Genomic DNA, 17,741 nt, shown 5'->3' with positions numbered 1-17,741 from the left:
AATATGCTTCCTTGTCCCTGGACTTTTGCTATGGGTTGTTTGCTGGTTTTTGAACACTGCGGGTTTCCTTCTACCCTAATGCATTTCTAGATCTTTTTTCTTTTGTTGGTTGTGGGGCTTGAACTCGGCCTGGGCACTGTCCCTCAGCTCTTAGCTCAAGGCAAGGCTCTGCCACTTGAGCCACAGCACTTGCTTCAAATCTACTGTAGGTTGGATCTCTACGCTGTTTGGCTACACGCTGTGTGAATGGGCCACTCAGGAGAGCAGTGTGGGCACTGGGCATGATCTTGAGGATCCAGTGAAGTAAAAAGGATGTCCTTGCAGTTTTACAGGTAAGAGCAGAGCTTGCCAAAGCTAGTATACAGAGAGACGCAGATTCTTGGATGACACCTGAGTTCCTCCTCTTCTACCTTACAACAGTTTCCATGGCTTTTTCTCAATGCAATATTTGGTTCCAAAATTCTCTAGACCAGTTAAATGAGGCCCTCTGGGGAGTATGCCAAGATTTTGGTTATAAACAGATACCCAAATACCTATCTTTGGAACAAGTTCACAATATGCTTAGAGATCCATGACTGAAGTGTTTCCATTTAGCCTGCAGGCAAGGTGCTTTGAGTATTTCCTTGGAGCTGTCACTTCTCTGGCATCCCACACATGGCCACTGGGGTTGTGATTCAACCCCGCACCCAGATTCTTGTCATTCCAGTTCCTACTTCTATAGGAGAGTCTTAGAAGAATGACAATATAAAGATAGAGCTAAAGAGTGGTTGAAGTTTGATAAAGTGAAAATACTGATAGAAATCAAAACTACAAAATTATACCTGCCAAATTCAGTAAGGACTATTAATTATTATGGTCTGGCTACCCAAGCAAGACAGAAGAGGGCGGAGCGTCACAGGGCTAGATGCCTGATTGAGGCTGTGGGGCAGTCCTGGAGGTGCCCATGGCTGCCATTCTGTGTGCACCACCCTTTGGATTACCCCTCTCCATTTACTCCTTCAGCCTCTGCCTTCCTTCTTCTCAGATTAGTTTTATCTCTTCATCCTTTTGTCAGGCTCCAGATGCCACGTAGGGAGAGTTAGCACCTTCCTCACACAGGTTCATGTTCCCTCCATGGTCTAGGAAACCTCTAAGCCACCAGGCAAAACTGCTTCTCAGAAGTCTCTGATTACTGTTCTCTGGGTAGCTATGTGCTTATAAATAGAGTACCTGTTTTTTCAGGAAAGAAGGTTCTTCTTCTTCTTCCTCCTCCTCCCCTTGCTCCTCCCCCTCTTCCTCCTCGTCGTCCTCCTCCTTCTTCTCCTTTTCTTCTTTTTCTCCTTTTCTTCTCCTCCTCCTCCTCCTCTTCTTCTTCTTCCTCCTCCTCCTCCTTTTCCTCTTCCTCCTCCTTCTCCTTTTCCTTCTCCTCCTCCTCTTCCACCTTCTTTTGTGTTGGTCCTGGGGCTTGAACTCAGGGCCGTGGACTGTCCCTGGACTGGCCGTGGACTCTATCACTTGAGCTAAAGCTCCACTTCCAGCTCCTTGCTGGTTAATTGGAGATAAAAGTCTCACTGATTTTCCTGCCTGGGCTGGCTTCAAACCACAGTTCTCAGATCTCAGCCTCCTGATTAGCTTCTTCCTTTTAAAAAAGAAAAAACAAATCAAATAGCAAGAACAACGCTATGTTCCTGTAGAGAGCAGAAGAACTGATACAGAATAGGAACAGCAAGTGATCTTCTGAGCCCTAAACCCCTAAACTGACTGCCCAAAGACTATGGTCTCTAAGAATTAAAAAAACCTACAACCTTCCTAATAAACTTGGAAGTAAGCCCAAAGACATTTGAAGGAAGCTCTCGAGTGTTTGTGTGAAAGCTATTTAAAATATATCAATATATCAATCAAGTTTGTACTCTTGTATGCTTGCTTTGCGGAGTGGTGATGGTAGTTCAGAGCTTTGGATTCTGTTTTTGCAATGGTGGCCTAGGGAATCATGCATTAGATAATGCATGACATAATAATCATATTCCTTAAAACCATCTTGGTCTTCTTTAATCCTTCAATCTTTAATCAGTGCTCAGTATAATGCCTGATGCATGACACAGTCTCATTAAAGCTGACCATTAAATAGATGTGAGAATACTGCTTTGTGTAGAAGTTAAATGGATCCCACCACCCTTAAAACAACCTGTGGGGATGAGAACACAAAAGGCCTAATTTCTAAGAATAAGACAAATGTTTTATTCAGGAGCTTTTAGGCAGTTTTGCATATGAGCAAGCTAGATGTCCAAGCTATATTTTCTTGCTTTTACCTAAACCTGATTCTATTGTTACTGTCATTCATTCATTCATTTATTCATTCATTCATATTTTCTAAATAAATACAATAGGATCACAATAGTCCTATGATATGAATGGGATGTGCTTCAAGAACTCTGATGGATGCATGAAGCCATGAGAAATACTAAATCTGATATATGCCATGTTTTTTATTTTTCCTTCTATGTGTATGTACCTTTTCACTTCACCTGCTAGCTTCTCTCTGGCATAACTCAGCTCAACTTCCAGCACCAACTGTCTTGTGCTTTGTGACCATTGTTAAGTAAAGTGAGGGGTACTTGGACTCCAGCAAGGTGAAGCTGTGGACCCACAGTGTGGATGCGCTGGACAAATAGCCATCTCACGGTGGGACGGGTGGAACACAGTCCAGATTGCATCACATCAGTTAAAATGGCTGGCAATTCAAACTTATAAATTGTTTACTTCTGGAATTTTCCATTTACTGTCTTCAGAGTATGACTGGCTGTCATGGAAAGTGAAACTGGGGATAAGTATGGGGGAGGGACTACTGCTGTGTGTCTCCCAAATCCAGGCAGGGTTTTGTGCTGAGCAAAACAGGAGCCATCTCTGTCCCTGTGGAAGTTATTGCATTAGGGAATGTGATCCTAGATGCTGTAACAGAGAAAGCTAGGTACCTCAGCAGTTAAATATAAGTTATGAATCAATTAATTAGCTAATTATCTTTTGTTGATACTGAGGCTTGAACTTGAGGCCTGGGGACCATTCCTTAGCACTTTCTCTCAAGGCTAGCACTCTACCACTTAAGCCATAGCTCCATTTCTGGCTTATTTTTGTGGTTAATTGGAGAGAAGAGTCTCAAAGACTTTGTTGCCTGGGCTGGCTTTGAACTTCGAACCTCAGATTTCAGCCTCTTGAATAGCTAAGATTACACCCAGCTTAAGTTTATTTCTTGATTCTATAAAGTCAGATGAACAATATGGGAGTAGGAAGGATGTGATAAGCTATTGTACTCCTTTAGCACTGAGAAGAGTAGAAGCTTTCCTGTCTTCTATGTGTGGGTTCCAAGGTCACCCTGGGCATTGACCTTAATGTCAGACAACAGAATAGAGAGAATGGGAGTCTGAGCATTGTGCACACCACTCTGATTAAATTCCTCAGAACTCCACTGTATGGCTTCATCCAGATATAAGGGATATGGGGAATGCAGCTCTTTGCTGTGGGGTGGTTTCTTAGCAGAGCTTTTCATTAGAGAAAAAGGTCGTGGCTATTTGGTAGACAGCTAGACAACTGTTTCACACTTTTATTGGGTGCTGGAAGCTGTCTTACACACACAAAAGGTATATAAGTATGTTCGTTATATAACGTTTCAGACAATACTAAAGGGAGTGGAAGGGGGGGGTGTAACAGTTGTGCAAATATTTTTTCCACTGTTTGCTCATTGCCCAGTTTTGTCTACAAGGTACATGTGAATTGATTGTTTGAGTATGAGCAAAGATGTAAGAACTCTTCTTTCTTAATTATGTGAGAGCAGTTCAGATGTATGTGTGTGTGTGTGTGTGTGTGTGTGTGTGTGTGTGTGTGTGTGTGTGTGTGTGTGTGGACGGAGAAATTATTATCTATCCAACTGTCACCAAGCCTACATTGTCATCACATGTTCCTGGAATTATACAATTTGTTGAGATTATAAACACAGCTTATTTATAAAAAGACATTATCAAGCCAGGTACTGGTACCTCATGCCTGTAATCCTAGCTACTCAGGAGGTTGAGATCTGAAGATCAGGATTCAAAGCCAGGCTGGGCAGGAAAGTCTGTGAGGCTCTGATCTCCAATTAACCACCAGAAAACTGGAGTGGTGCTGTGGCTCAAGTGGTAGAATGCTTGCCTTGAGCTGAAGAGCTGAGGGACAGCACCCAGACCCAGAGTTCAAGCCCCATGACTGACAAAAAAAAAAAAAAAAGATATTATGAAAACACAGAAGGATTGTGCAGATAAATGAAAATGGGGTTAAATTTGCTTCTGAGATTTTACTGTCTATAGTATAGTACCAGGCTTTATGTTTTGAATCTCTCCCTTTTTAGATCATCTATGTAGGAAAATAAGAGTTGAGTTCTTTAAGTTTGCAGTTTACAGAAAGTAAAATTTAAAGGCTCTGGTAAGGGAAAGTTAATGGAAAGGAGATATTCTGTTTAGAAAATATGGAAGGATTTATTGATACTTCTTATAGCCCCTGCTCTGTGCTAGGCACCAGGGTACTTGACCAATTAGTACGCTGGATTTCAAGGAGACTGAGACAGATCACGAGGTCTATCCTAAAAAAATCTTAGTTTTATTAGTGAAGAGATAATTTCTTTATTGGAAAGATAGAGACTGAGGTCAAAGCTGGCAGTCATCACTAAATCCACCTCTCCGTTCCTCATTTTCGTTGTCTAGAAAGGGAAAAAGATAATAACAACTTCCCTGTTCATCTCACAAGGCTATTAGGTTCAAGGTTCAAATCAAATCAAAGTCCTTGAAATACTATTCAGGTGTTAGGAGCTACTATTAAGACTAGTTATAATATGGACATATGGTACAATGTGGACTTTGGTGTTGGGCAATGATGCTCTAAAGAAACAGTAAAACCTTTCATCCGTATGTGTAATGAGTTCTTCATAGTTGGATTATGAACAGACATTAACAGGAAGTCTTCACAAAAGAAGAAAGCAATAGTAAGTAAAAACCAAAAGAGATCTTTCATCTACAATGGAATGAATACAGGAGTGAAATCAGTCTTAGTTAAAAAACATTATAAGCAAAAGTTATTCTTTCCATTTCAAATAAAATTGACAGTGAGGAAAATGAAGGCAGGGTACTAGCTCAAAAAATGAGAAAGGCTCCATAGCTGTTGGCTAGTATTAGACTTCAGGGAATGATCTTAAGTCTTTTCTGAATTAATTTCCTCCAGGGAGCACTTGGCCCCGAGGGAGCTTACCTTTCCAGAAATAAAGACATTATAGCTCTTGGCACAGCCAAGTAATTACTCTTCTAATAACTTGTGATTTCTTGAAAGTGTGGTTCCAGAAAGGAAAAGGCTGATTTGAGTAGTCCTTGGGGCTTATCTGACTTTTCTGTGGACTTTGAGACTCACGCGTCAATGTAGTTTACCCAACGAGCCAATATGTCCCTTAGAAAAGTGGGGGTAAGTTGATATAATGTAATATAAGTAACAGTTGGCTTGTCCCCAGATCACAGAGTTCCATCAATACAGCTCAGATCTCAGGATTTATTACATCATTAAAAGCATGTAAAGGCTGTCCAGTTTAGGAAATGTTCTTTTAATTTATTTGCCTTTCTGTATGTTTTGAAAAGTCACAGAGAGAAACTGATATCAGAGAGATGATAGGATGGGACTTTCCTCATGTTTGTCCTCCTGAAAAAAACATCCATTTGAATGCAAGTCTTTATGAATCGCCATCACCATTGAAAACCACTGGAGAGATAATAACAGCTGGGCATTGCATAGAACTAAGTAAGTATACACTGGAGAGGGTAGGTAGGAATGACGGCTTTCTATGATTTATGTCACCACTCTCCCAGCCTCAAGCAGCACACTATGGAGAGAGACTGTTCATTCATGGGTCAAGGAGGGAAGTAAGCATTAGACTTTGTATTAAACCTCAACATTAAGACTACCCCAATAAACCCAGTGTGAAGAGGAAACCTATAGTTTCAGACTGTAGGCTGGCATAGCTTGATGGGATCCAGACCACCAGATCTCATTACCAGTGCTGACCAGACCTGCAGTCAGGAAAAAAGCCACACCCTCTTGCCTGCTCAGCCTCTGTGGACTGAGGCTGCAGACAGCACTCCCAGAAACAGGCTCAGAAGTTTGCAGAAAAAAGTAGGACTGACTATGTGGCTAAGGGTGTAGAATGGCTGCATGAAGCACAAGGTCCCAAGTTCAAATTGCATTACAGCCCCCTGAAAGCAAATTAAAATGGGTTAGATGCCTCCAGGTAAGACAAGGGACAGAAGACTGGCTGAGCAGAAAGAAAGCAAACCAACCAATATATTGCCTTTGGCATCTACTGCATTTAACGCATGTATTGTTTAAATTCAGTTTCGTTTGTTTCCAAGCACTTTTAATAGTATCATTTTATTTTTGTATTAGCATGCATTTGTAATGAAGGGATCTTATTATAATATTTCTGTGCACTTTGAATAAATTCACTGGTTTACCACCATATTCCCATTCCTCCCCACTTTTCGTATGTTTGTGCACATATGTAAGTATATATTATATACTTATACAGTATATGTATGCATCAACAGTCTCTCTCCATAGTGTGCTGCTTGAGGCTGGGAGAGTGGTGACATAAATCATAGATGCATATATCTATGCATCTATACACTTATATACTGTATAAATATGCTGTATAAACTGATCACACACACAGTTGATTGGCATCTTGGCTAATTTCTTGAAGTTTGGTTGTTGCAAATAGAGCTGCAGGTATGTTTCTTGTATATTGATTTACTGTCTTTGGATATATGCCAAAGAATGGTATAGAGGAGGTAACAAAGTGGGTTTACTTTTAGATTTTTAAGGAATCTCCTTACTGATTTCCATAGTAGTTGCACTAGATTACATTCCCGCCAGCAGTGCCTAAGCGCTCCTATTCTGCCACATCTTCATCAGTATTTTTTTTAATTTACATGTTTTACTTGGAAATGTTTATACCAGAACAGTGAAATTAAACTTTAGAGACAGTGGATATCATTAGTTTAGTTACCATCAGTTTATTATAAGAGGGAGATATGGAAATTATTTATATGATGAAAGATCTCAGAACTTCCATGGATCGGGTAGCTTCACACGAAGCCATTTTAGTGATGTATTCACTCTACATTCTTCCCAAGAATGTCACCATCCCTAAATAAGAAATAATCCTTGTCATCTAGAGCTACTTTGGTGCCTCCATATTCTGGGAGAAGAACTTTATCACCCACTTTCACACTAACTGGCTGAATCTCTCCACCCTTTCCGTTAGAGCCCGATCCCACGGCCACTACTGTGGCTTGCAATACTTTTCCTTGAGACTTTTCTGGAAGCCTCTTTTGGTTACAATTTCAGCTGCACTCCTTTCGACCAACAATCGGTCAGACAGAGGAAGGAACTTCCTAAATGCTTGTCCAGCCTTGACTCTTCTTTGTGGTCACTACTCAGACTCTGCTCTCACGCCGACGCTGCAAGGAGGGTCTTCATCAGTATTTGTTTGATTGTTGACGGCAGCCATTCTGACTGGGGTGAGAGGGAATCTTAGTGTGGTTTTGATTTGTATTTCCTTTATGGCTAAAGAGCCATAAAGATTTCATTTCTTGAGCATTTCTTCATATACTTATTATCCATTTGCATTTCTTCTTCTGAGAGCTGTTTTATTCAATTAGCCCATTTATTAATTGGGTTACTTGTTTTTTGTTGTTTATTTATTTATTTATTTTGGTCAGCCATGGAGCCTGAACTCTGGGCCTGGGCGCTGTCCCTCAGCTCTTCAGCTCATGGCTAGTGCTCTACCACTTGAGCCACAGTGCCACTTCTGGTTTTTCTGCTTATGTGGTGCTAAGGAATCAAACCCAGGGTCTCATGTATGCAAGGCAAGCACTCTACCACTGAGCCACCTTCCCAGCCCTGCTGTTTATTCTTTAAAGTTCTTTGTATATCACTCCTTTATCTATTGAATAGAAGAATTGATTCTTACAAAGTAGTTATTATAACACTGACACACTGGAGGAAATTGAGACCAAGAGAATGTCTTTTGTGAAGGTCCTTCAAAAGTAGTAGAGATAGAGCTGGGGGTGTAACTTGGAGAATGCCTCTCTAGCAAGTGTGAGGCCCTGAATTCAACCCTCCATACAGCAAAACAGAACAAAACCAAACCCCCAAGAAAGGATGGAGCATATCCTCAAGCCAGTCTACTTGACTCCTCTTGATCTATTCTCATAGCCCTTTCCCTGAACCTCATTCAGGGTTTTCCTTGAAACTATGGTTAGGGTCTGCCTGGCTGGCAGGGGAATTCTGGCTAATAAAGCCTTGGGGCACAGTGAATAGAAGCAAAGCCTGTCAGTCATAGTGGTGGGAAGGTCTAGGAGAGTTGACTCATCGCAAAACAAGTCCAGGCTCAACCACAATCCCTTTCCCCTCCTCCTTTGCCGAATTTCTTAACTTCAGCCTGACTAATGTTCTTTGGTGGACAATTTCTTGTTGGGAGAGGTTGTTTTGGTACTCTGAAGGATGTTGAGTCTCATTCCTCTGTTCAACATCATGTCTGATGATTGCAACATTAGCAACCCCCAGATGTAGCCAAATGGGTCCTTGGATGGCAAATCTACCCTGGCTGACACTGCTTTATAGTGACCAGCAACCATGTTTCCCCCCCCCAGACTGAGTGACTTGCCAGGAATTTAGTACGAAACTTAGGACAGACAGGGAAAACTGGGATGCTGATCACCCTGCAAGTGAAGGTTCATCTCCTGTTTACATTGAGGCTCTTTGTTTATATATCAACATGTATCAGTATATCTCTAGCTATCTATTTTTCTTTCTATCATCTATCTATCTATCTATATCTATCTATCTATCTATCTATCTATCTATCTATCTATCTATCTATCTATCTATCTATTTATCTATCTATCTATCTATCTATCTATCTATCTATCTATCTGCATTGGCTGCATGGCCATCCAGGCAGTCTTTAATTTCTCCAAGGTTTTGCACTTCTAAGCTTAACACATCTGCATAATGCTTCCTCCCTCCCTGAATATGGCCTGCCAGAGGTGCAGTGGAAGTGTTCTGCTGCAGAAAGGCTGGCTGAATGACTTTGAGCTGCTACTGGGCTTTGAAAGAAGACCCAAGTGAATGCTGGTGGGAAGAGCTGGAAGTGTGCAAGACTAGAGAGAGACCATTGGTGTTGCTTGAGTGGACAGTGCTTTTGCCTGTGTTTATATCAGTTAATAGGTACTGGATTGGGGAAGGTTTTTTAACTTTGTGGTAATATGACAGAAGCCTTGGTGTGAGGTGTGTATTTTTTAGGAAAGAATTCGGTATTTGAAACATTCTGATGAATTACTTTCCAAGGGCATTTTGCTGAGGGAAATGAAACAATCTCAAAAGTGGTTTGCTACCACGTTTATGTTTGTTGTGTGGTTGAGAATACTTGCAATATTTGTAAGTAGTTTGGTTCTTTGCAAATTTGAAAGGCACTTTCAGGAGAGCATTGGTTCTTCAGGTTTTGGAGCTCAGTGTCATTCTTCTGCCCCTCTGCAGTAATGAAAATGGAATTCTGGGGGCAGTGGGTAATGTGCTGAAGTCAGATACTGAGATTTGAACCAGACCTGTGACTCAGCTCATGCATGACTCCACCAGGTTGTGAGAAAATAAATCTTGCATGCTGGTACTGAGGAACAATGGCCGTTGTATATGGGGAGGAAGTGAATCAGCCCCATCAGTGGGGGCTGGCAAAGTTCTTCTTCCTCTTTGACTGGCAGCAAATGGGAGAGTGAGGCAAGTTCCATGATGGCAGTGCCCAAGATATATTGTCACCTGGCAATATCTGTGTGCACTTTGATTCATTGTATAGAGAGTGTGAGTTGTTGTGTGCGATTTGCATTTTCCTGGATTATGTAAACCACTTGCTTTTGCCAAGAACTGTCTGTGCCCCAAAGCTCTGAGCTGGTTCTCTCCTATTGGCCAACCACATTGCATTTTATTGGGAGGCGTTTCTTTCAAGTTGCAAAGCAGTGATAACAACCAGTGTCTCTTAGGAGTGAGGAGCCTGAGGTTCAGGGACTCCATCAGTGACAATGACAGCAGATGAGTTAATTTTCTTTGTGAATGGCAAAAAGGTAAGTGGATACAAGATCTTGGAGTTCCCCACTCCTTGGGAAGGAGGGGCTGTGTGTCCTCTGGAAAAGGTATGTTTTAGTGTTCTCTCTGCTTCTTCCCTCTTACTGTTCTCACTCCAGAGGTATTGCTTCATTTCGGTAAAAACTGGGGTGAGACTTTCTCAGGGATATAGTACAAGCAAGTAAAAGGGGGTGGGAGGCAAGGAGAGAGGTGCCAGTGAGCTGATTACCACCTGTGAAGTAGTGGACGTGTGGATGTTACCATTACTGTCAATGAGCTCTAAGGTTACAGAGCGGTGTATTATGTGTACAAGGGCAACAGCTAGTCCTGCTTTGCTGTGTAGGAACACATACTGACATCTTGTGGCAAGCCACTGTGTTTTCCACAAAGGACCCTCCTCTCTAGTCCTACATATATGCATTTCAGATATTTTACCCACTTAGGCGAATGTCATTGGTGCTCAGGGATGTAGGGAAAGTGGTATAGGTATCACAAATCCCTGGGCATTGCAAGGGTGAACATTTTTGTAACTTTAAGGCAGAAGCAGAGAGAGAGAGAGAGACAAACCATTACATTTTCTTCAGCTCTGCTTGTTTTTCCTGCACTCAGCATTCACTGGTAAATCGGCTCTCTATTTAAGAATGGAAAGGGTCATCAAGGAGTAACAACAGCTTCTTGTTAACTGTCCACATGGACATGGGTTATAAAATGGAGTGGTTTTTGAAGAAAATTTCAAGAAATAATAATGTGCTTGTTAGAATCCCTAAGACTTGAGCTGTTGGGATGTGTTGGGTGACTGGCAAGAGAATGTTAGGAGCCTTTCAGCATCAGAGCTGCAAAGGTTGTTGGGTTCAGTGTGAATATTGCCATTGGGGGACCCTGGAGTTCAGTGCTATCTTTCTGAGATGCTTCTTTTCAGGCTGGCATCATGAGATAGGGCAAAACTTCTAAATTGGGGTCAGCAAGATATTTACCCCTAACTTTTGCATTCAGCAAAAGTCTTAATAATGAACAAAAGCAGAGGAGCAAAAGACTTCATTCAGCAGTTACATCATAGAGAATGTAAAAAATACCTGTGAAATTAGTACATATATATATATATATATATATACAAAAACAACTTCCTTGGAATTTTTTTAAAGTGGTTTTAGCAGTGAGCTAACTGTGACTTCCAAAGCTGTGTCTTTAAGTTTTTATTATGGATACAAGCTATCAATTCATGTGTGAAAGTAAAAGCTCATGTTCTTCTTTTGGTCTAGGCTTGGTATTATTTTTTGGACCTAGTAAGTAACATTTGATGGTAAACTGACCTGGTAAAAATTCTTTATCCTTGGATTTTATTTGCACTTAGGAAAAGGTGATTTTAAATTCTTAGAAGATATCATGACGTAAAGCTTTATTATTATTATTATTATCATCATCATTATTATTATTATTTTGCTGGTCCTGGGGTTTGAACGTAGGGCCTAGGCTCTATCTCTGACCCTGTCTATGCTCAAGGCTAACACTCTACCACTTGAGCCACAGCACCACTTCTGGCTTTTTCTGAGTAGCTTATTGAAGTCTCATGGACTTTCCTGTCTGGGCTGGCTCTGAACTGTGATTTTCAGATCTCAGCTTCCTGAGTAGTAGGATTATAAGCATGAGCTACCAGTGCCCGGCCTCAAAACTCTATTATCTCTGGGAGTGTCTACTGCCAGATTGTGGTGGTGAATAGCTGTATTTGTTATTTACAAAGATGTGGGCTCTTGAGAAAATGCTGGAAAGAGGAACTGCTGGGAGAGGCCATGCTGAGTAATGACAGGAAAACAGTGCTAAAAAACAGCACCCAGTGAGGGATTTCTGGACAAATAAAGACAAAGAAGTTTTGTTTTAGATATTGTGCAAAGAAGTTCCTAAAGAGGCTGTGGAAACATGTTGACTTACTCCTAACCAGAAGTCTTTTGCTCCTCTGCTTCTGTTGAGACTTTTTTTTTTTTTTGGGGTCCGGTTGTGGGGCCTGAACTCTGGGCCTGGGCACTGTCCCTCAGCTCTTCAGCTCAAAGCTAGAGCTCTACCACTTGAGCCACAACGCCACTTCTGGCTTTTTTTCTTTTTGCTTATGTGGTGCTGGGGCCTCATGCATGCAAGGCAAGCGCTCTACCACTGAGCCACCTTCCCAGCCATTGCTGAGACTTTTGTCTGTCTCCCTTACAGTGGGCTAGACACAAATTGCTGACCCCGTATGGGGCCGCGTGGGTGGTTGGGCCTTGCTGACTTCTGCTTTCAGGTTAGTGTGGAAGGAACTACTGTCTAAGATTTTATTATCTTGTAATGATAATGAGGAATCTAGCTTTTTTTTTTTTTTTTTAGCTGTCAGCTTATGTAGTGGAGATTGTGATTCATGGAGGATTCTGGCAAGAATGAAGAATGAAGGGCATAAGGAGTGACCCCACAAGAAGAAAATGTAGCTAGACAGAGCTCACAGTGATTTTCACTTAGCTTACTTTCATGATCAACATCTGCCAGGTTCCTTAGAGACTCAAGGCAGGAGGAATGCCATCTCTGAGGCCAGGCTTTGGGAGCCATTTGCCATTGGGAGCCTATGGGCCAGACGGACAGGTGAATTATGATTAGGTAAAGTATTAGATATGCTAGGAGAGACTCTTCTCAGTGCAATACTTTGTAGCACAGCATCTGGTACATAGTAAGAGCCTATTAATGTGAGCACTGAGAAGACATGATTACTTACAGGGAAAAGGTCTTATTGCTTTGGTCAGCCTGAATGGTAGGTATAACACCTATGTTTCTTGCTACACCAAAGCAGAACTTTAGGATTTAAGGGTGTAATAAGAGCATGTACCTAATTCAGCTTTGGTTCATATGTTCATTCTTATGGGACTAAGAAGAAAAAGACCCATTTGCCTCGATTTATTTAGTGTCTATTTAGTGTACTTCCATGTACTACCAATTCTTGGGTGAGACCTTGTAGGGTGAAACCAATTGCAGAAGGATGGTTAAACATGTCTTTGATGTCTTTCTTTCTTTCTTCCTTATAGGTGGTAGAGAAAGATGCAGATCCAGAAACAACTCTTCTGGTCTACCTGAGGAGAAAGTGTATCCTGATTTTGGAGTGAGAGCAAGGGATGAGAATGGGGGATTCATCTTCCTGGCTGTAGTCATTTCCTAGTGGCCAGCACTGGATCACGAGTCTGGACACTTGTATGTTAGCTGCAGCTGTGACATTCAGAAGTGGTGTGACCTTGTGTAACCTTGGACAGTCCTTGAGCTCCAATGCTCATGGTAGTCTTTGAGATCTTCTCTAACAAAGAGCCCAGCAATCCCAAGATCTGACGAGCGCTTGACAAAACCCTTCATTACCTTTAGTGGCTTCATGGTCACCACCCAACCCCATCCATAGGAGGTGTGGGCTCTTCCTTAGCTATCATTTACTGGATATGTAAGGGGTCATATCTAGGGAACATCCCCAGCTCTTACTAGGAGTGGAAAAGCAAGGGAAGGAGTGTCCATTGGGAAAGGATGCCTTCCATGGGAATTGTTTAGAGGCCCTGTTCATCGTAGCAAAGACAGTCCTGGGAGTCATCAAAAGCAGGGGATTCTGAGTGTGTTGGGGTGCCGTTCTTCTTGGTACAGTGAAGGCTTCTGTAAAGTCCCCAGAATCCTCTCAGAGTATTCTGAGACTCTGGATCAAAATCAATGAACTAATACCAGGAGCTGATACTTAATAAGCCCTTTCTATGCCCAGGCAGAGTTCACAGGGGTTTGCTTAGCTGGTTGCACTTCATCCCCATGGCAGTCCCACAGGAGAGAACACATCCATCCCATCAGCAGAGAGCAGGGAAAATGAGGTCTGCATGTGTGAAGGGACTGGCCTGCCACCGTGTATTCTGGGCCTAGACTGAAGCCTAGAGCCATGACTTGACTTCTTATCCTGCTTAAACTCCCAGAGGTCTGTTGTCAAGACTAAGCTTATTCTGATGTCTCTCATAAGAAATGGATCCCTTTCCTTGAGGGATAGCTGTGACTTTCTCCAATGTTCTACTTGAAGAATTGTTTGATGCAGAAGTGAGCCTGAATGCTGGGTCTTAACCCTGGCCTCTTACCTCCAACCAGTCGGCCTGGACAACTGGAGGCTCAGAGCCAATGACCCCGCATCTCTCTTGCAACAGAAGACTCTTGGGTAGAATGGGGGACCGAAAGAGTCTCCATTTCTACCTCATCTACCTGAATGTTGGGAAGAACAATTCCCAGAGGCTGTTGAAACCGGCTTGAGTTTTCTAATAGTTTCAGCTCTGTGCTTTTTCTGTTTGAGATTCTTTGTAGCCTAAGCTAGTCTGGAACTCATTATTTTGTCCAGACTGTCATAGAAAACCAATTTTCCTGCTGCAACCTCCTGAGTGCCGGGATTAGAGGTGTATATCACTATCCCTGGCACTCAGTTTTAGTTTTTAAGGCCCAGAAACCAAAGAAATCCCTTGTTTCAAAGGCCAAAGCTCAAGTGAAATCTGAAACTGAAAGTTGGTATTAAAGTCTTCACTCTTTATTGTAGTCTGTGCTAAGGGTTTATTTGGAGGAGTTAGAGATAAGATCCGAATCTTGACTCCACCTTGCCTGCTAGAAAGATGCTCAGGTTGGAAGAATAGATGGTTCTGCTGCCATCTGTCTGTCTGCAGGCACCTTCTGGGTGTTTGAACTGCAAAGAACTGCATGTGTCCTGACCAGTGGAGAAGATAGCCTAGGACATAGGCAGCCTTCCTTGATGATGAATTTAGAATAAGAGGCAGCACAGGAGTGGGACACATGCCAAATCTAGAGTCAGGTGACTGTGTTGGTGCCCTGACACACAGGTTAGTATTTGTGTAGTTCATGTTACATCTTGGGTCTTGATTTTTGTGTGTGCCAATAGTAGGGCATGAACTTAGAGCCCGGGTACTGTCTTGTAGCTTTTTTGCTCACAACTGGTATTCTACCACTTGAACCATAGCTCCACTTCAGGCTTTTTGGTGATTAAATGGAGACAAGAGTCCCATTGACTTTTCTCCCCAGGTTGGCTTTAAACCACGATCCTCAGATCTCAGCCTCCCAAGTATCTAGGATTGTAGGCATGAGCCTCAGGCTCGCAGCTTTTGTTTCCCTTTTTAATCCGTGGGAGAAATAGTATCTGCTGTGTTATGTACTAATCAAATGCTATGAAGAACAAAGGCATACGTGGATATAACTGCTTCTCAACTATAAGATAGTGTATTATCGTTAATAATGGTTGATTTTGTCTTGAAAAGTGAAGGCTGTGGCCAGATGAGAATAACCTTGGTCCCCTGCATCTCCAGGAAAGGCCTGGGGGAAGTGGAGGCTTGCAGGCCTGCACAAAACCAGCAACAAAACCCGTGTGTCTCAGGGAAGGGGGCCTGTTACCTGGAATCACCTACTAGTTAGCAGAGTAACGGATTATCTTTCCTCAATGTATCTAAGAGTTGGGCCCCAAATGGCTTCCTGACCTCAAAAAATGTTTTAATTTCCACTTGTACATATTGTGGGTTAGATGTTCCAAGGCCCTTAATTCAGCTCCAATTTTGGTTTCTGGGGCTTTATCAGCTTGCTAGGTTCAGGGTGAAAAATTGGGACTAAGTGAGCCCCAGAACAGATTATCACCTTGCCCGTGTGACTTCAATGTGTATCTACTCACTCAATCCTGTGGACTTGGAGATGTGTGGTTTACCTGCCAGGAAAACCACACCTAGTGGACTACAACCCCAAGAGAAATCTTCATAGGATGGTACCCCATTCCCTTGCTCTTTGGTCTAGAGAGAGGGAGAGAAAGAAAGGGAGAAAGAGAGAGAGGAAGAGAGACAGGGAGAGAGACAGAGACAGAGATAGAGACAGAGAAAGCTCTGTTCCTGTCCTCCTGGGGTATGAGCCTGAGCCATGAGCCAAATGGGAGAATTGACCCACAGGGCTATGCCCAGGCATTCCCAGAACCCCACAGCCTCTTTTTCCTTGTTCCTGTTCCTTAACTTGTGGCCATCCAGTGGGGCTGAGTGGAACGAAGCTTGGCTGTGGAGAAGGGGGCTGCGGGGCGTGCACGGTGATGCTCTCCAAGTATGATCATTTCCAAAAGAAGATTGTGTATCCTTTACGCACTCGCTTACTGGTGGCCCAGGCAAGGGCCTTGGATGTAGGGTCAGCTGTAGGATGTAGGACGGAGAGTGTTAGTGTACATTTGTATGAAAGTGGGTGAGCTGTGTTTCTGAGCTGGCTCAGACCATGAACAGAACCTTGTAGAATGACCTCTTGGCTGGTATGGTATGGCTTCTGAATTGATACTCTCTAAAACTCTAGGATAACAACATACCCTATAAAGCCCTTCACTAGCTCTTCATGACTCCCAGGGTAGAGCCTGGTATGTTCCTACTTTCTTCTCCAGTCTTCTCTCTTTTCCCTTATGTGTGCAATTCTCCATTCAAGCTGAGACAATGTCCCAGGCACTCATTCCTGATTGCCGTATTGTTTTCCAAGTCTTGAATGTCCTCTCCTCCAGAACTTTTCCATCTCACAAACTTTTACCAATTACACTACAAGAAAGTCCTCCTCCATCTCCCAAGACTAGGTTAAGTGGCCCCTTGTTTATGTGGGCTTCATAGTGCTCCCCTTGCATAGTCTTATTGAAGTACTTGACATCAGACTTGTACATTGCATCTTGACACTTGCTTCTCGTTTCCTGCATTGATATTTTCCTTCTATTTCCTAGCTTTTTAAAGGTCAGAGATTTCATTCTATTCACTTCTACTTCCTCAGCCCTCAGCCAAGAACAGTCACGTGGGTGACAGTCAGTGATGCCGGTTGCATCTGTGAATGATGGTCACTGAAGTCACAGGCCGCAGGGTGAGGAAGCTCTAGCTCTTGGGCTTGGGGGTCTCATGTTTCCCTCCTCTCTCCACAAGGAGATGGGAGAATAGAGCTTGGTAAATGCAGGGAGACAAAGGTGATCAGAGGATCTGACCCTGGGGACACTAAGGAAAGACCCTGCAGAGCAAGGGACATGGTTCAAGGATATAACCTTCTAGAATTTTCTTCTCTATAGCCTCTAGGACTGGGCTGAGTAAAAAAAAAATGGCTAAAAGCGACCCCAACTTCTCGCTCCAGCTTTGGGACTGAGTGCACTTCGAGGGTGCACTGAACCCGATAGCACTGTAAAGGAACTCAGCCTCGTTTGGGGAGAGCTACTCTTGTCTCTTGTTCAGAGTCTTCAAAGGAAAGGCAAGGACACTAGAAGAATCAATGGGATAACATAGAGTAAAGAGATAGACTGAAGCCTCTCTGAGCCCCCCAGGCCCTAAACTACTTTGATATCTCAAGTGGACAATGCGATGACCTTAATCTGGGGTTTTAGCCACTTTTCTGCCAATGCCTGCCTGACCCCCATCTGTTCCTTGCATCATGTTGCTGTGACGACGGTGGAAGGCATCGGGAGCACCAAGACCAGGCTGCATCCTGTACAGGTGAGCAGAGAAGGCACTGTGCTCCTGAGGTCAGGGCATTTTTGCAGGGAGATTCATGCCAAGGCTAGAGACTTGCTTGGG

General features: G+C 42.8%; 1 protein-coding gene across 1 annotated transcript in view; it reads left to right on the top strand.

Annotated features, from left to right (window-relative positions):
- Positions 1-9,156: 9,156 nt before the first annotated feature.
- Positions 9,157-17,741, top strand: part of Xdh (xanthine dehydrogenase) — a 56,463-nt gene continuing 47,878 nt past the window's right edge. The window contains exons 1-5 of the mRNA XM_042696775.1: positions 9,157-9,276; positions 10,083-10,163; positions 13,203-13,260; positions 16,191-16,287; positions 17,552-17,660. Of these exons, the coding sequence (XP_042552709.1) occupies positions 10,122-10,163; positions 13,203-13,260; positions 16,191-16,287; positions 17,552-17,660 (306 nt within the window). The 5' untranslated portion in view covers positions 9,157-9,276; positions 10,083-10,121. The remainder of the gene's footprint in view (positions 9,277-10,082; positions 10,164-13,202; positions 13,261-16,190; positions 16,288-17,551; positions 17,661-17,741) is intronic.

This window comes from Dipodomys spectabilis, unplaced genomic scaffold, assembly GCF_019054845.1.
Source record: "Dipodomys spectabilis isolate Male_0828 unplaced genomic scaffold, ASM1905484v1 ptg000210l, whole genome shotgun sequence".
Lineage (NCBI taxonomy): Eukaryota > Metazoa > Chordata > Mammalia > Rodentia > Heteromyidae > Dipodomys > Dipodomys spectabilis.
Note: the sequence above shows the minus strand (reverse complement) of the source record. Positions and strands in the feature narration are given on the sequence as shown.